Source organism: Carassius carassius, chromosome 5 (genome assembly GCF_963082965.1).
Source record: "Carassius carassius chromosome 5, fCarCar2.1, whole genome shotgun sequence".
Classification (NCBI taxonomy): Eukaryota; Metazoa; Chordata; class Actinopteri; order Cypriniformes; family Cyprinidae; genus Carassius; species Carassius carassius.
The window spans coordinates 24,087,499-24,105,162 of NC_081759.1; the positions used below are offsets into that span (position 1 = coordinate 24,087,499).

Here is a 17,664-nt window from a genome sequence, read left to right on the forward strand (position 1 = left end):
GTTGAGGATTTGAGAAATGGATTTCCTCAGAAAAAAAAGAATGAAGCACTTTATTCAGCAGAGATCATAAACATGAGTTAGTCTCTTTTTATTTATTTATTTATATACTTGTACTAGTTTTCAAATAATGTGTAAACATTTTACTAGTTAGACTTTTTCCAAACACTTTTTCCAAACTGTAATTCCACATAACATTCTGGTTGGGCGGTTTTCTTTGCATTGCGATGAAAAAGAAATTAGAATACCTCAACGTTAAACAACTCATATGAAAGTTAGTCTTTTATTACCTGCTGTTCACTTAAATAAAAATGTTTATTGCATAACATTTTTGCACTGAACATCCCGTCTTGGTGTGAACAAGCCTATACTGGATAATTCTAATTACACAAGCTGGTCAAAAAAGGCCCATTTTAGAACTGGGAAAGAAAAAACGAGACAACAAACCATTTCCTCCTATGGGTAAGGAGAGATATGAAGACAGGAAATGAAGACAGTGAAGAAAAGTCGAGTGTGAGCAAAGAGATAATTATATGTTAGGACATTTTACACATTAAGGCAGCTGAAAGAAGTGATGAAACACTTGCTCACTTACTTCATCATCAGTCCTTTCATGTCTTTGTCATCTCCATCCAGCAGCTCAAACTTGTTGGTGAGGGTAAGGGAGACCTCTGTCTTGGCCAGCTGAGTCAATGAGTTCTCCTTGCTGGGGTCATCTGCATCCAAAGCTCCTTCACCTGGGTGTCAGAGATTCACATTCAGTGAACACTGTTCTGACAGCGGTTAACTGGCCTTTTCTTTTAATCAGCTGTTAGTGAGGACATATTCATCTGGTTTCAAACTGCTGGTGTTTGAAAGCTGCTCTGAGTGAATGAATGAAATTATTTGTTTGCATTTGTTATAATTTTACCAAGTAGCGACTCGACGTCAGGAACTTCCCCCAAGTCCTTCAGGAGTTCATGCAGAAGATCACTGTGATCTGGAGCGATAGCTTCCTTATGTTCCAACACCAACTAGAAGAAAAAAAGCCAATTGAAGTATTCCAGCTACAAGCAGTCTGTACAGACTTTAAAACACAATAATACTTATCATCACACAGCAAGATTAATCCCTATTGCAATTGTTATTACTTCCTACAGCGAGTATCATGTTACATTCACAGCAAAACCCAGAAGATTCTATGAAATTATTCTAATACTGTACATGTACTGTTAAGCATGACATATGTTAAGTCTGATGTATTATCATTTTATAGCTATGTCAAAGTGACTTATCTCAAAGAGTAGAGTATTGTGCTAGCAATGCCAAATGCATATGTTCACTTCCTGGCAATGCATGAAAATATGTATGCCTTGAAGTGCTATCTCTAAGTCACTTTAAATAAAAACATTGTAAACACATAAATATAAAATCTAAAGTTCTTAAATTCCCCGTCTTTGTGTGTATGATTCATTTTCTGATATTTTTAATTGGCAACATATATAAGATGATGACTTATTTGTTTGTTTCCGGTAGATTTACAATTAGAATTTGGCAGAGAAAACAAAACAGCACCCAACACTAGGAGTCAATAGGATCTTTTCAAATCATAAAATACTGTATCTCTCATTCAACGTACTATACATTACAGCCATACTGCTTCAAATTGGCATCACATCTGTTTGTCTATGTGCTGCATAATGAGAAACATCCCGAAATGAAATGTCTGGGTTTTTTTTTTTTTCTTCAACTGAAGGAATGTAGAGATTGACAGAGAGGGGAAAAGTTTGGAGGCTCTACACAGGTCATGATGTCACTTCCTCACAGAAGGCTCCTCTCATGACTCATAGGTGGCTAATGAAACTTAATCACAATGAGTTGCAGATCTAAAAAAAGCATTTGACTTCACATTCCAGATCAAGGCCCAGCAGTAAAGGCTGAAACGACACGTTTTGATGAGACGTGTCTAAACTGGATTCCCTCTTTCATATGAACAGCCCAGAAATAAGATTAAAAGAAGAGGTCATGTCTTCTACTGAATTTGGCATGAAATATAAATTTACCCTATCTATTTTCTAAATGCATATTATAAATCTTACTCATCTGTGCATTTTTGATTTTTTTTACCTTGTAATCTAAGCATTAACTGTATCTCCGTATGTAATTCTCAGTTGCATGTTAAGTTGTATGTCTTACAGAGTGTGTGTTGATAATCTCCTCAATAGAGATGTAGATGATGGGTTTGCTGAGTGTCACCATGTCAGAGTACTCGTCCACATTAAACTTCTCCTCCGGAGCTGGAACATCACAGGCTGCCTGGAAGAAGCCCCTGAAATGAATAAAAAAAGGACAAGATTAAATCAGTGGATTTCTTTCCATTTCTTTCTTCAGAATTATAATATATATATATATATATATATATATATATATATATATATATATATATATATATATATATATATATATATCAAAATGCTAAAATGAGTAGTCGAAAACATGAAATTAGGCAAAAGAAATGAGTGAGGAATTTTGTCAATATCAGCTGTTGAAATTTTGATAAATCTGTTAAGCTTTTTCCCAAATTTTGTGCAACCAGCAAAATAATAAAGCAAGATTAAAAAAAAAAACTGTATAATGTCAAGTAGACCTGAATGAGAAGGGCACATGCTAAACTGCAGTAATCAAGCTCAAGTGTAAACTACCAGGTCTATCACAGACTTGTAATCAGGCAGAGAAGTTGCTGAGAATCTGAGAGGGAAAAAACAGTGTTTCCAGTAAGCATGGGAATGATGGGCTTTGGGCAAAAGGTCGTTTAGCACTTCCAGCCTCCTCACACACACACACACACTCACACACACACGAATGTGTCTGAAGTGGGAACACATGTCCCTCCTCTCTGCTGATGTCTTTCACACAAAAACACTTCCAAACCTTTCACCTCCAGTTCCATCTACCCTCAGTGTGTCCCGACCCTCAGATCTGTGATTCTTTCAAATCTTTTGTTCTACTCATCAGTTTCTACATAAAATGTTAACGCTTAAAATAATTAATATTTAAAAAAAATATATTATTATTGTAATGAGAGAGTAGTTTCAAGTTATTTTATTACATGAAGTTGTATGAATTCATGACACCATTGATAAATTCATGACCCTGGAGCACCAAACCAGTCTTAAGTAGCAAAGGCATAATTGAAGCAATAGCCAACAAAACATTACATGGGTCAAGATGATCTTTTATGCCAAAAATCATGAGGATTTTAAGTAAAGCTCATGTTCCATCAAGAAGTAATTTTCTGATTAGTAATATGCATTGCTAAGCACTTCGTTTGGACAACTTTAAAGACGATTTTCTCAATATTTAATTTTTTTTGCACCCTCAGATTCCAGATTTTCAAATAGTTGTATCTCGGCCAAATATTGTCCGGTCCTAACTAACCATACATCAATGGAAAGCTTATATGTGACTTATTTTATTTTGTTAATATGTTCCTTGGAAAAGGCTAAATGAGCTTGTTGCTTTGGCTACTGTATGTAGATCCAGTGTGGAATAAAAGCCTGAAATACCATGCAGGCCTGATTATTTCAAGGACCTTGTGTAATTCCATATTTTGTTACCTTTGCTTTATTTCCACACTTAATACAATGATTTGGATGTGATTCTCGTACCGCTTACTGTTTTGAGTAATGAAATACATCTCATGATAGTAGTCTCCTATGTGATTACATTGTTGTAAACATTATAAGTCTGAGAATGTATCAGTGGGCTATGTAACACTTATACTGTAATTGTCAAAAAAAAGTATTTGGTTCAACATAATCACCTGTTGATCCAAAACTGCCTTGATTTAGTTTTAATTTGTAACTTTCAGGAGGTGCACTAATTTTTGCAATGCAACATTTATCACTTAGATAAGAAAATGTTATTTTCCTAAATAATTTTGACATGCTTTTTAGGTAATTAAATAAGCAGATTCAATGGAACATTCTCTTTACAAACAACCCTAATATGTCTTCTACATTAAGAGTATTGCTCAATTTGTCAAGTTAATCATTTATGCTGATTACTCTATGAAAATCCAAATATATAAAAACAGCTCTTGCAGAAGTTGACAGATTTTGTCCAGTAGGTATGTAAGTACTTTGCCCTAATGTCCAAACAACAATTGGATCCTGCTGACTTTCATTTTATGGACAAAAAAAACCACTCAGACATTCTTCAATATATCTTCTTTTTGCTCCAAAAACAAAGGTTTGGAAAAACATTAACATCTGTGACTCTGGACAAACCTCACACTGATGAAGTGCTCTGTTTCTCCTCACCTGAACCGTTGGTAGGTCTGGGAGATGTAGCTGTTCATAGGGGTGAGGTAGTCGCCCTCGTCCTCAAACAGCTTGTTAGCGGCAGCATGCTGTAGCATCTTAGCCACTGATGCCAGGTTCCTCCTCTGCTCTGAATGTACCTGTCCTCCAGCTGTCATGTCAATGATGTCAAAGCCATCTGGAGCCACAATGGCAGGATTCATGTAACGGTAATAGAGCAGAGTCCCAACAATCTGTGGGAAGAAGATTCAGACAGCGCTTATTTCATGTGAACCAATATTTTTTCTGGGCTCTTAAGACGTTAAATCTTCAAGCAGTTTTGGTTTGGTGCGATAAGCAATTACGGCTACAGTTCAAGTATGAAAACAGTTTTGCAGACAGGCCTAGTGAATACTTATTTTAAACTAGACATTTGTATGGATGCAAGGGAATCACTTAAATTTGTAACATCTGACCTTTAATAATTCATCCTGTGTGGCGTCAGGGAATTTCTCATGAAGCGTGTCCTTTAGAACTTTAGCAATATATCTCATGCCGTAGCTGCATGCAAAAGAAAACAGATCAAATGATGCAAAAGTAAAAGTCAGATCAGCAGCAGAAAAAAAAGATTCTGGCCATTCCTTAAAGTAATGAGATGACTGTAATGCCTGAGCAAAATATTACACAATGCTATGTGTTGAGAATGTATCTTGTTTTAAACTGACTCCATATTTTGAACTACTGTGCTGCCCCCTGGTGCACAATGACACTGTTACCTCGAATACAGTTAGCATATGAATCCTTCATAATGCTATAGGCACATCTGACAAACATAACAACTAATATAAAAATGAATTGCATGAATCAGAACTGAACATCTGCTTGAAAGGCAGGGATGGTCTTCATTCTTACGGGATGGTGTCCAGCGATGACATGATTGAGCCGAGCACTTTGTCTGTGACCGTCCGGAGCACCTGATTGGAGGATTCCAGTTTAGCCCTCACTTCCTGGTGTGACAGAGCCTGCTCTGGCGTGACCTCATATGGCAGCTTACTACAAGTGCAACAACAGTGGTAAAAATTCAGAAATAAAATCATTAATGACAACAGTGGTGCTGCTTAATTGTTTTGTGGAAGCTATAATGTATTTGTTTTCTAGGATTCTTTCATGAACTGAAATTTAAAAAGAAACATTATTTATTTTGAATATATAGGTATTTTGTTACGATGTAAAAGCCTTTACTATCGCTTTTGATAAATATAATGCATCTTCACCTCATAAAAGCATTAAATTCTCTTTAAACAGCAATACGTGGAAATAAGCTTGTTTTTTTGGGCCACGCGATTTTCATTGTTACAATTTTTAAATAGTATGGAAAAATGTAAATTCGCTAACAAAAATGGATGGAAATGGATGTCAAGAAGTCTAAATGAAAACGTATAATATATGTAGAAGATGAGAAAATATGCAAATGGATGGTGTGTGCATGTTAAACCTGGCTTCTCCCGTAGCGGTCTCTAGCTGATTAACCCAGGCCTTGTAGATGTCTACAGGGTTAGTGTTGATGCCCAGGTTCTTGTCCTCGATGATCTCTTTCACCACAGGACCTAGAAGCTGTCTGAGAGCATTCTGTCCGCGAGCACCACGGTAAAAGCTCAAAACCATCTTAATGACTGTAGGGTTCCCTGTCACTATTTCCTGGATATGATCCACCTTAGATCTGCCACAGATGACAGCAGAGGAACAATGATATTTGCCATACTCAATGTTATAAAGACTTATTGTATCACAGACATTTGACTGAATTCAGAGGTATACTGCTCTCTCCAAAACAGTGCTGTTCTTGCATGCTCAAGCTAACAAACAGTATCTCTATCCTTAAAATATAATCTTTAAGATAGAAATGATAAGTGTATACAGTATCTAAAATATATCTTACTTGATCTCTTCTCGCAAGGCTGACTCAAAAAGCTTGAGCAGTAAGTATTCTTCCCGCTGGTTTGAAGCATAGTTGTACAACGTGAAGATCACAGTGTCCATGAACTTGGTGGATTTGTTCTGGGGCATCTGGAAGATTAGCTTGGCCAGGTATGAAGGATTGGTCTGTTAAATAAAAAAAAAACTCATTGATTAAAAAGGTATTTATACAGTATTTAGGAGTTTTATGCATTCTGTAAATGTATAAAATCTATTTAAAATGATAAATTTCTATATTATATTAACAATTTTTTTGATTCTGTTTTTTTTTTTATGAACAATTACAATCAGTGCAAATATTTTGGGAATATTCCATTAAAAACTTTGGTCAGCTCCTGTTGCGATCCAGCATTCCAATCTATTTCTTAAATTATTTAAATTTGTGCCAAAGTTCCTCATCTCACTTGTAGAAGGTAGAAAAGATGCTGATAGGCCTCCAGTTTCTTCCTCTTGTCTTTGCTCAGACCCTTGATGCCCTGCTTTTCCCCCATGGCCAGATCTTCTTTGCTCATTTTGTTCTTTTTGCTCTTCATCTTTTTGCTGTGGGAAACCACATCCTACCAGAGGAGACAACAGAGCAGTAGATGGAAAAATCTGAAAAGGTCAAGGGTTCATACTCGACTGGTTTGGACATCTGTAGCTGCTTCTACTCTCATGACACTCCTAAGAAAACAAATATGCTGTTCTTGTTGTTTTCTCTCAGTGATGTGTATTTGCTTACAGTAGCACTTCACATCATGGGAAAACAGAAACCTACACACATCAAAGGATAATATATAATCTCATTAAAGTATATCCAAAAAGCAATTCAAAGAGATTGTTCAGCTTTATGGATCATTTAAAACCACCTCATCAGTGTCTAACCTGTAGTGTGATCCTGTTTTTCACCAGCAGGCCAATCTTAATATCCATCAAATTCAGATCCTTTTCCATTTGCTGATTAGAACGAATCTTGGTGACCACTTCCTCTCTGTGCCGTGTCACTTCCTGTTCCTCCTGTAAATCAAGGCTGCTTTGTTCCAGCAAATGCACAAATTTACGGACCACTGAGAGAGGGGGGTGCTGAGAACCGGCTGTTTGAAAAACAGAAAAACACAATCATTTTTACCTTACAAACCAATCAACTGTCTATGCAAGTAAATGTCTATTCATTAACATATTAAATATAATGTTATTGACTTACTCAAGGTTCTGTAGTCAACTCTTGCTTTGTTAGCCTTAAGGTAAGCTTGAATCTTCACGATTTCTTTCTCCTGAGCATGACACACAGAATATGCCATTTTCATGAGTATAAATGATAAAGCAGCTGCTCGTTCACATCAGAGCTTGTGTGTGACTTACATGGTCTCTGAAGTACTGCAGTCTCCTCCTGTAGCTTCGTTTAGCTTTCCACATCTTCACCAGCGACTGTAACTAAATTATAGAGGAAACAAGTTTTCATATGATAAATAGTGCACTTCAAAGCAACAAGGAAAAATATGAAGAAAGACTGAAATAAATGAGCATCAGCGATAGGACCGTTACCTTAATCGCACTGCTCACACTGTCTTGGAAGGTCTTTAGTCTGTCTTTATAGAATCTTCTCTGTTTGTAGCCCTTCCAGGATGCCTGTAATCATAAACCAAACCACAAGTGAAATAGACCACATCACATATTTGTTCCTAGAGAATATTGGCAGTTTATTTTCTTTTGAACTGATCTGTAAAGAAAAGAAAACAACTCTAGAACTTATAGCCAATATGGTTACTAAACCCTTTTTTTAATACTTTCTTTGTATAATGTTGATATATTGTTGCTATCGCTAATTTCATTGACTCTTAATGTTTTGAAGAGTTAACACAAGAGTAAGCATGCTTTTGATGTGTACATTTAATAAAAAAAAAACTATGAAACTACTCACTATAATTGTTTTCTTTAATAAACAATCCACATTTAAAAATAACAGAAATAATACTATAAAATAATAATTTAACTTTTTATGCTAAATTAAAACATGTTGAGTCTTAGAGCTTTCAAATTATATATTCCTTTTCTTAAATAAGAACTTGATTAAATACAAGTTAATGATAGTAATAACATGCAGTAAAATGTAAATTCCACCAAAGGCTGTTAGTGGCCTGGCATACAAGTAATCAAGTTAAGTAGGGCTGTAGCTATCGAATATTTTAGTAATCGAGTATTCTACCAAAAATTCCATCGATTAATCGAGTAATCGGATAAAATGTGTTTTTGCTTAATTAAAGTGCAATATTAATTATGCAAGAGAAAATAAGACTCCTGGGTCTCTTAAAATGAACAATTAAGTTTCCTTTTTTAGAAAAAAAATATTTGTAATTTTTAAATGGCATAGAATGCAATGCATACATCAAAAATAAACATTTAATTAGTACCCATTGTTTCTCTGTCTGTACTTGTACTGTGAACAATAAAGTTGACAGATTAATTAAGTGCATTTAAGTGCCATTCAGTTGGGGTTTTAAATAAAGCATTTTCTGAGATGCACATTAAACATTAAACACATAAAACATTAATTTAATTTATCTTTTAATTATTGAAAATTAACTTAACTTTTTGGTAAACAAAGGGGATTTACTATTAAAAATAAAACATGGAAGAAATGTTGTGTGATTAAACCTTAAAAAAAAAATAATGTTGGATTTTTTTAGTAGTAGGCTATGTACATTCTGCTGAACAATAGTCTTTAACCGGACTTTTATTTTGACGGGTTGACGTACCTTTACAGTTCTGTGTATGTGATGTGACGCTAGTTTTACTCAAATCAAACGGTCAAATGCTCATGAAGTGACTGTCAGAGCAGTTTTGGAGATGTTGTTCGTGTGTTCACGTCCTTATTGAGTGAGAGGAAAGATGCTGAAATCACCGGAGCGTCACATGCGCTTCAGTGTGTGTTAATAAAGGAAGACGCGCTTCTGCTCCATTCATTAACAGAGACACGCTATATTTAAATAGACTGTTCTGGCTTAATATTCACAGATATTAGTCCATATCATGATTTGATGTAAGTGCAATGACCTATTTTTGATTAATTCATTCAAAATTTGGCAAATTCCGTGCCATTCCACGTTAAACTTTAAATTCCGTTTTTATGACTGGATTCCGCGATTCCGTCCACGTTTTCTGCATCGCGGAAATCATAGGGCCCTAGTTGTGGTATGCCAGCTCTATCTTGCAATGGACACTCGCCACGACATTCTCTTTACGTTACGAGGCTTCGAGGCAAATCATTTTTTAAATCGAGTTACTCGAGGAATCGTTTCAGCCCTAAAGTTAAGTATCAGTACTTTAGATTAAACAGTTAAGCACCTGCAGTTTGATGACACTCGGCTCTTGCTTTCGCAGGTACTTCAACCTGTCATTGTGTGCCCGCCTCACCAGGTATCCACGAATCAGGGCCTGAAGCTGGATGATGAGCGGCTCATTGGCCAACCACAGCTGCTCTCTGTTATACTCAGCTGTTACACTGCTCAAAACACTCTGGTTAGGAGAAAGAAAACATGAACAACAGAGCTTACATACCTTAATTCAACACTAAAAACTATAAATGTATATCTGTCTTGAAGACATACCTGAATGTCTTCTTTGGTGAGCTGTGAACTGTCATGGACAAAATGATCTGGCTCAACCCATGTCCCTTCCTTGCTTTCAATGTTGTAGAAATATTCATATTTATCATTGATCTTGTGTTTCACCCATAAACTGCCACTGGTTCCTTCAAAACATTTTTATGATAGGCAGTACTGTGAATGCAATTCTCAACAGACACATAGACATATGTATTTGTCTCAGTCTGAAATCAACTGAATCAGTAAATGTTTATGATGATATCTGAAATGACTATTTACAACTATTATTGAACAATTTATCAAATTAAACTGGCCAATCTGTGCAAATTGCACTACTGTACCATCCACAATATGCTGCTAAATATATAATAAGTTCTATAATTTATAAATAATATTTTCTAACAGCATGAAAATAAATTCTCCCGCCTAAAAGAGTAAGGCAGATAAGTTCATGTTCAGATTAAAGCTAGACCTTCCAGATTGCAGTCATCAAGGGTGCTACCGTTACCTTGTTCTGTTTGAGTGCTCTGTAAGTGAGCGAGCTGGCTGTGGTAGACATGAGCACATTCAGACAGCACCGCTCGGAGACCTGCATCAGGACACTGCAGAGCAGCAAGTGTGGCCTCAGCATCTCCCTCAGATACTGCCCTGTTAATGTCTGCTACTGCCTCAGCCACTGAAATCATTCACACAAACGGAAGAACTCATTTTATTTTCTTAGTAGGAATGTTTCAAGATAAACAATAATCTTGACTTAGACAACTTTTAAGGTTTATTTGATTATCTATACATCCTCAAACTATGTTAAAATGGATCAAATATGATATAAGAGGCAGCTTATATTTGGTTGCACACATACATTTGAGTGCATCCTCCTGGTCCCGGTTGGCAGTGTGCACGGCCTCCTGGATCTGATCCAGCCACAGCACAGCAGATTCATCTCCAGAGCTCTGTTACAGCACAACACACAGTCAAACACACTGGCACAGGGCAAACAAATCATCTGCTACTACAGGCTTTTCACAGCAGACATAAATACAGCAACTCAAAACATGATCTCATACGTTAAGAGCAAAGGTTTAACTAAATAATATACAGGAACACTGATGGACAATGTAATAAAACATGAACACAGATTTGCTTTCCTTTATGAGACAAAAATATAGTACAGTATTTTGTCTATTACTTTTCCCTACTTTAGGAACATTCACACAGTAATAGGGAAGAATTGGTTTATCATTCTACCGATCATGTATCAAAAAAGACAAAATATACAAAAAAAAATGTTTTCTTTATCTGAAAGAAAGAAAGAAAGTTTTAAAAAAAATTATAGGGATACAGTTTACAATTTAAACATTCCTCTAATCACTTTATGAACTATAAATGTTTGTAAATAATATGGTTCATAATTTGCATTTGGAGGAAGCCTCTTGTCTCGCAGCATTTCCTGACATGCCTGCAAAATGCGGTATTTTGACTGAGTAATTGTGACTCAAACTCCCTAAGGCCTTGACAGGAAACCAGCAACTTATCACACCCTTCGATGTAAACTCCCAACTTGACAGTTATTTGTCCAGACTCCAGAGAGTGATCCTCAAAAGAGTCGCTTGTAAATCCGGTCTAGTTTGAGGAACAGTAGTTCGTAAAAATGAACTGGAAAAACCTTTCAAACATGTGGAGAGTTTTTGTGCTTCTGCTATTACCATTCATGTTTGAGGTCTCGCTTCAAGATTCAGGTAAGAGAGAAACTTTCTCTTTCTCTTTCTTGCTATGTGGTAGAGATATGAATTTGGATTTCTGTGGCGAAGAAAACTTGAATTGCCCTTTAACTGACTCTTTTAGTCAGAGCTACTGTAGCAGTCTCTGGCGATCAACATTTTCCATCACCTAAAATAAATAATTCTCTAAATACGGGTCAAAATCTAGCAACATAACGATGGTGAGTTGGAGAATTTTAGGTGGTTACACACTGCTGAAAGAACAACAAAAAGAGTCAGAGACATTACCCCGAAATATTACACTAAAATCAATTAAATGTAGCAAGTAAATACATTGTTAGATGATTAAAAATGTAACACTTTAAACTCATTATTAACCTTAAAAAATGTTTGTCGTGTGGTAAATACGGAACATCTGTGCCTATAATATTAAACACTAAAACTAAACAACCTTTATTTAATTTCCAAAACTGTCTGTTCAAATGGCTTTAATGTATTTGTTCACTTTACATTTCAAAGTCAATTCAGCGTTTTCCAGATTGTTTTACTGTAGATAATAAAGTAACAAAAATAAGAATGCATTTGCATGAAATGTGTAATGTTCTTCTTCTTATTGTTAATCTTCTTATTAACAGCACAAATTGAATAAAACTTGAAGCCATATCTGCTATTAATTATTATCCAATCAAAAATTTCCTGTTGAATTGTCTTCACTTTAGTTTAAATGTACTCACATTTTCAGTATAAATCTGTCTTTTAACATTGTTTTCTAACATTTTTATTTAGTATCAAAAGATTCCAGAATAATTCTTTCAAACAAGCCACCTCACCCTAAAACCTATCCTGGAACAATAGTCTTAAACTCATCCTTCCAGATGCCTGTGATAAACGCCAGTGCCAATGTCATCGATCACACCACTGGAATTGTCAGCACTTGGATCATTCCCTCCGCGTACATCCTAGCCATCCTCATCGGGATCCCCTCTAATGTCTTTGTGTTAACCTGCCTCAGTGGAAGAAAGAATCTTTCCACTGGTTTCCTATACTTTAGCCTAGCAGTTTCAGACCTCCTCTTGCTCATTTCCCTCACATTCAGAGTCCACTATCACCTCAATAACAATGACTGGATCTTTGGTGAGCTCGCCTGCAAGATGGTGACTGCCTGCTTTTATGGGAACATCTACAGCTCGATCCATGCCCACATGTGTATTAGTGTGATGCGCTACCTTGCAGTGGTCCACCCGTTCTTCTACAGGACAATGTCGAAAAAGTACTATGGGATCTGCACCAGTTTATCCATTTGGATGGTTTTTGCTATTGCGTTGATACCTGAGTTTATGATTCAGCAAAGCTTCCAAGTTCTTGAACAAAAGATGGTGACGTGTCATGATATCCAGTCTTATGAAAAAGCTTTCAACCGAGCTTTGATTCCATATAGATTGAGTCTGATCTGCCTGGGGTTCATCCTGCCATCGCTAGTCATCACATTTGCTTACGGATCCATCATTTACCATCTAAATCGTTCCAGTTGTGACTGGAAACACTACATAAAGGCCAGTACGCTGGTGTTTGGGATCTTTTTAGTGTGCTTTGCCCCATGTAATGCACTTCTTTTTGCACACTATGTGAAGCTGTACACTCAGCAGCAGTATGACTTGTATTATTACTACAAAGCAGCCGTATGTCTGTGTTCTTTCCACAGCTGTCTGGACCCCTTCCTCTCATATCTCCTCACAAAGACTTCGACTTCCCAAGTCAAGTTTACACCCTTTAGCTCTAGTGCTTCAATGGCTTTGTCCATGAGATGAGTCCTTTTAAATACCAGGATGTTTTGCGAGGGGGACTTCCTTATGTAAAATGGCTTAACAGTGGGTTGAGGATGTTGTGGTTGACTTCAGAAGAGGCTCCTGACTTGATCAGGAGTTGGCCACTTACACTCAAGTGTGAACATGAAACTAAGTCAAGCTGCATACAAAATCTTTGAGACCAGGAAAGCTGAGTGTTGAGTAAAAAGTGTCCAGATAATTTGTATAAGAAAAGAGTATCTGAAGTAACAGATGTAACCTCTTAGACGTTTCAGTGGTTCAGCACTGTTATTCAGTTTCACCTTGCAGATGAGGTCTTTGGTGGCCAGCAGTAGATTGTGATAGTGTTTGGCGTTGGCTGGATTGACTCCCTGTAGTTTAGCTGTAGGGAGTAGGAGGGCGGTGAGTGTCTTCTCTGGATCTCCACAATTTAGGGCTTCGTTGATCTCAGCGATAGCAATGACTCCTACACAGGGAACATGGGAATTTAAACTGGAATATTCAATGAAATATTGTCACTGATTAAGAAAATGACATTTGTTGTTTATACATTAACATGTTGTTTCAAGATCATATATAATGTTTTATATTATAATTGAATGAATCAAAGCTTATGTTTACTATGTTGTTAATGTTTACTTGTGAGAATCTTTAAATGTTCAATAAAACTTTTTTTGTGGGATTTCAATACATTGGATAAATGAAGTTCAATTCATACACATTATGGAGTAACTTTCTATAAAACAGACATGTCTATGAAACACATCATTACTAAGAAGACCACTTAGTCTGCTTTTTGTAATATTACATAAATTCATTAAAACGGAATATGTTCTATTGATATACTTCCTTTTCCAACTTCTGTGGTGAACATTTAGAAATGTACACTACTATTAGAAAGTTTAGGGTTCAGTAAGATTTTTTAAAAGGTTTTTGAAAGAAGTTTCTTATGTTTATCAAGGCTACATTTATTTGTTTAAAATACAGTAAAAACAGTAATATAGTGAGATATTATTAAATAGCTGTTTTCTATTTGTTTGTATTTTAAAATGTAATTTATTCCCGCGATGACAATGCTGATCACTCTGATATGCGGATCAAATCAAATCAATATGCAAATCAATATGCTGATTTTGTGTCCAAGAAACTGTCTTATTCTTATCAGTGTTAAAAACAGCTGTGCCTTTTAATCATTTTGTGGAAACTGCAATACATTACTTAAGGATTCCTTGACAAATAGAAATATCTTTTGGAATATTACCAATGTCTTTACTCTCACTTTTTAACAATTTAATGTATCCTTGCTAAATAATAATAAATAAAAAAAACTATCATACTCACAAAAAACTTTTGAATGATATTGTACAATATATTTCGAAGTTTGCTTACTCTCATGTTCCTCGTGCACCTGGACATTGACAGTGTCGATGCATTTCTGAACATCATTCCATGTGATGAACTCTTGACCCTGAGCGAGGGACTCAGCTCTGAGACGGATCAGTGTGTCTGCATATCTAACAAAGCAATACATCCACTTAATGAAGTAAATGACTTAATTTTGTCTTAGTGTGCCACATAGTGTGACACCTCTCTCTTTTTCAGTCAGTAGTATCACTGTACCTCTGTAAATTGTCAGCATCCAGACCACTGAAGCTCAGTGGAGAGTCACTGAGCTGCTCAATGACACCCACAGAGTCTTTAGTGTCCAGAACCTCATTTAACACAGACACAGCAGAAAGCATCTCCACAGCTACACACAGCTCCTCATGAGTAAGACCGGCCTTGTTCTGAGATGGTAAAAAATGAAAACTAGTTTTCTAAGTAGGGACAAGAAAGAGCTACACGTGGAATAAGAGAGTTAAGGAAACTGACCTGACAGCCAAGCTGCAGGCTGAAGAGCTCGGCCTGGTAAAGGCTGGCAGCAGTGTGATAGACGATGGGTAACTGAGCCTCTGGGTTCAGAAGCGCCTCCACGGTCTCTTCTGGAACGCCTCGTCGGATAGCTTCATTGATCGCAACAACCGCTTCCTGCTCTGTGTCCATTAAGAGCAAAATAATCAGTAGTATCAGGCAAACAAACAAAAGAATCATATAAGTTCATACTTAATAGGGAACTACAGTATAAACTGGTGCTAAATCAGTGATCAGCTGCTTTTAGTGAGTTTTTTTATTGATCTGCATCAGTCCAGTTTGGTTATATAATGGTCAATATTGGCTATTTAAGCTCAGTTTCCCTATTGTAGTATAATTACCTCAGCCATTATCTAATGTTCACTAAATCTTTAAAAACACATTTTTCTATTTAAAAAATAATTAATTAACACTGTTAAATGTTTATAATCTCAATTTGTTTTTGTTTTTTTAAAATCTTATTTTACATTATAAATTCACTTTTTGATTTTGAATTAGAAACAATGAAATACAGATACACTACATTCTGGGCATCAAGGCTACATGTATGTGTGCGTCATACTTAGTTTCTCGGCCTCTGCAAACTCGTTACAGGAAGTGATGACCCTCTGAATCTCTTCCCTCTCCAGATAAGCACCTGCACCAGCATCCTGCATACGAATGTCATAAATATTCTCATCAAACTCATTTGACTGAAAAATTATTTTACCTGATACGGAAAAGTCCGCTTTAGTACCTTAACTTTATGCTGCCTGTAGGATGTGAAGTGCTCCAGGTAAAAGCTGGAGTTGTCATCAAGGACTCCCACAAGACCAAGTGCAGGCAACCTAAGGCTGGCCAGAAGGGCTTTCTGATCCTCTGCATTAAGAGCCTGATTTAACTGTGTGATAGCTTCTGAGGCTAGTGTGAGAAAATCATTATTACGTTACATTTATATAATACTACGCCATACAGTATGCATCAACTGCAGGGCATCCCATAAATAACTATCCACTAAATTACAAAATATATGTTATATTATGTTATAACATGTATTTCCATGAAAGCATCCACATGGACACTTATGCTCACTTTAATCTAAAGTAATATATATTAACTATTCCAAAAATTGAAGTCATACCTTTGATGTGTTTTAATCGTTCAAACTTAAAAAACAAAAACACATAAATGGATACATAAAACACTTACTGTTCACAAGGTCTACACCGCTCTGGAGCTCCTGCTGAGTCAGCAATTCTTCATACACATCTCTCTCTTCAGATGCAACAGATGAGCGCTGAACACACACACACACACACACATACACACACAATACAGCGGGTTAAATAAGGATTGAACACATCCCATTTTTCCCATTCCATTTTTCTCATTTCTCTCAGTAAATATATTTCCGAAGGTGCTGTTAACATTTAATTTTCACCAGAAGTAACAACCCTGGATTACTTAGGTTGTCGGTAACAACCTAAGTAATCCATACAAAGAAAACAAAACAAATAAGTTCAGAAAGTGTGTGTAATAAAATGGAATGACACAGGGGAAAAGTATTGGACACATGAAGAAAGGGAGGAGCAAAAAGGCATGGAAAGCCAAGACACCAGCTGAAATATATCAGTATTTAGAAAAAAAAATCTTGCCCCTAGTCAGTGGAAATTATTATTAACTGGTTTTGTCCCAACACCTACAGTGCCAGGATGATAAAGATGAAACCAGTGGACATTTCAGAAAGACAATGATCCCAAACACAGCAAAGGAAACTCTTGATTGGTTTCAGAGAAACAAAATAAAGATGCTAGAATGGCCCAGCCAATCACCTGACTTAAATTCAACAGAAAATAAGAACTAAAGATCAGAGTTAATAGAAGATGCTCACAGAACCTTCAAGACTTGAAGACTTTGTTGAAGAATGGTCCAAAATCACCCCTGAGCAACGCATGTGACTAGTTTCTCCATACCGAGGGCATCTTGAAGATGTCATTACCAACAAAGGCTTTTGTACAAAGTATTACATACATTTCAGTAAGCGTGCTCAATACTTTTTCCCTGTGTCATCCATTTTATTGAACTTATTTGTTTTGTTTCATTTGTATGTATGGATCACTTGGGTTGTTACCGATATCTGGTGAAAGTATCTGGTCAACAGTACCTTTAGAAATATATTTACTGAGAAAAATGGTGACGTATTCAATACTTATTTTATTCGCTGTATGTCACACTTTATCTATTAACAAGACTTAAAAAAAAAACAATCATAGATTTGGTGGTGCAGAGGACAGGGTAAACGGTTGGTTTGATCCAAGCAAGACATGAGCTATCACCATTGTGCCTGTGAGCAAAGATCTTTACATCAGTCTAAAAATAAAAAAAGCAGCAGTAATACACTACTCACACAACC

At 36.2% G+C, this 17,664-nt stretch overlaps 2 protein-coding genes across 2 annotated transcripts in view; one reads left to right on the forward strand and one right to left on the reverse strand.

Moving 5' to 3' along the window:
* iqgap2 (IQ motif containing GTPase activating protein 2) overlaps positions 1-17,664 on the reverse strand; it is a 65,532-nt gene that overhangs the window by 4,435 nt on the left and 43,433 nt on the right. Inside the window, exons 9-32 of the mRNA XM_059550189.1 lie at positions 16,461-16,548; positions 16,009-16,172; positions 15,835-15,922; positions 15,234-15,394; positions 14,982-15,148; positions 14,751-14,875; positions 13,664-13,827; positions 10,698-10,788; positions 10,347-10,514; positions 9,842-9,984; positions 9,579-9,749; positions 7,779-7,862; positions 7,596-7,667; positions 7,438-7,507; positions 7,119-7,327; positions 6,659-6,811; positions 6,217-6,380; positions 5,773-5,997; positions 5,190-5,330; positions 4,754-4,838; positions 4,299-4,531; positions 2,173-2,305; positions 908-1,010; positions 593-734 (exon numbers count right to left, since the gene is read on the reverse strand). Of these exons, the coding sequence (XP_059406172.1) occupies positions 593-734; positions 908-1,010; positions 2,173-2,305; positions 4,299-4,531; positions 4,754-4,838; positions 5,190-5,330; positions 5,773-5,997; positions 6,217-6,380; positions 6,659-6,811; positions 7,119-7,327; positions 7,438-7,507; positions 7,596-7,667; positions 7,779-7,862; positions 9,579-9,749; positions 9,842-9,984; positions 10,347-10,514; positions 10,698-10,788; positions 13,664-13,827; positions 14,751-14,875; positions 14,982-15,148; positions 15,234-15,394; positions 15,835-15,922; positions 16,009-16,172; positions 16,461-16,548 (3,344 nt within the window). The remainder of the gene's footprint in view (positions 1-592; positions 735-907; positions 1,011-2,172; positions 2,306-4,298; positions 4,532-4,753; positions 4,839-5,189; positions 5,331-5,772; positions 5,998-6,216; positions 6,381-6,658; positions 6,812-7,118; positions 7,328-7,437; positions 7,508-7,595; positions 7,668-7,778; positions 7,863-9,578; positions 9,750-9,841; positions 9,985-10,346; positions 10,515-10,697; positions 10,789-13,663; positions 13,828-14,750; positions 14,876-14,981; positions 15,149-15,233; positions 15,395-15,834; positions 15,923-16,008; positions 16,173-16,460; positions 16,549-17,664) is intronic.
* On the forward strand, positions 11,420-13,730 carry f2rl2 (coagulation factor II (thrombin) receptor-like 2). Its single transcript, XM_059550190.1, has 3 exons — positions 11,420-11,574; positions 12,343-13,555; positions 13,599-13,730. The coding sequence occupies exons 1-2, from the start codon at positions 11,487-11,489 to the stop codon at positions 13,362-13,364; spliced, it is 1,110 nt and encodes a 369-aa protein (XP_059406173.1). The 5' UTR covers positions 11,420-11,486; the 3' UTR covers positions 13,365-13,555; positions 13,599-13,730.

What these genes read in the sequence shown, in the direction of transcription:
- f2rl2 (XM_059550190.1), top strand. Translation starts at nt 11,487, where the DNA reads ATGAACTGGAAAAACCTTTCAAACATGTGGAGAGTTTTTGTGCTTCTG. An exon ending in GGTCTCGCTTCAAGATTCAG is followed by an intron (nt 11,575 to 12,342) that starts GTAAGAGAGAAA and finishes ATTTTTATTTAG; the next exon opens with TATCAAAAGATTCCAGAATA.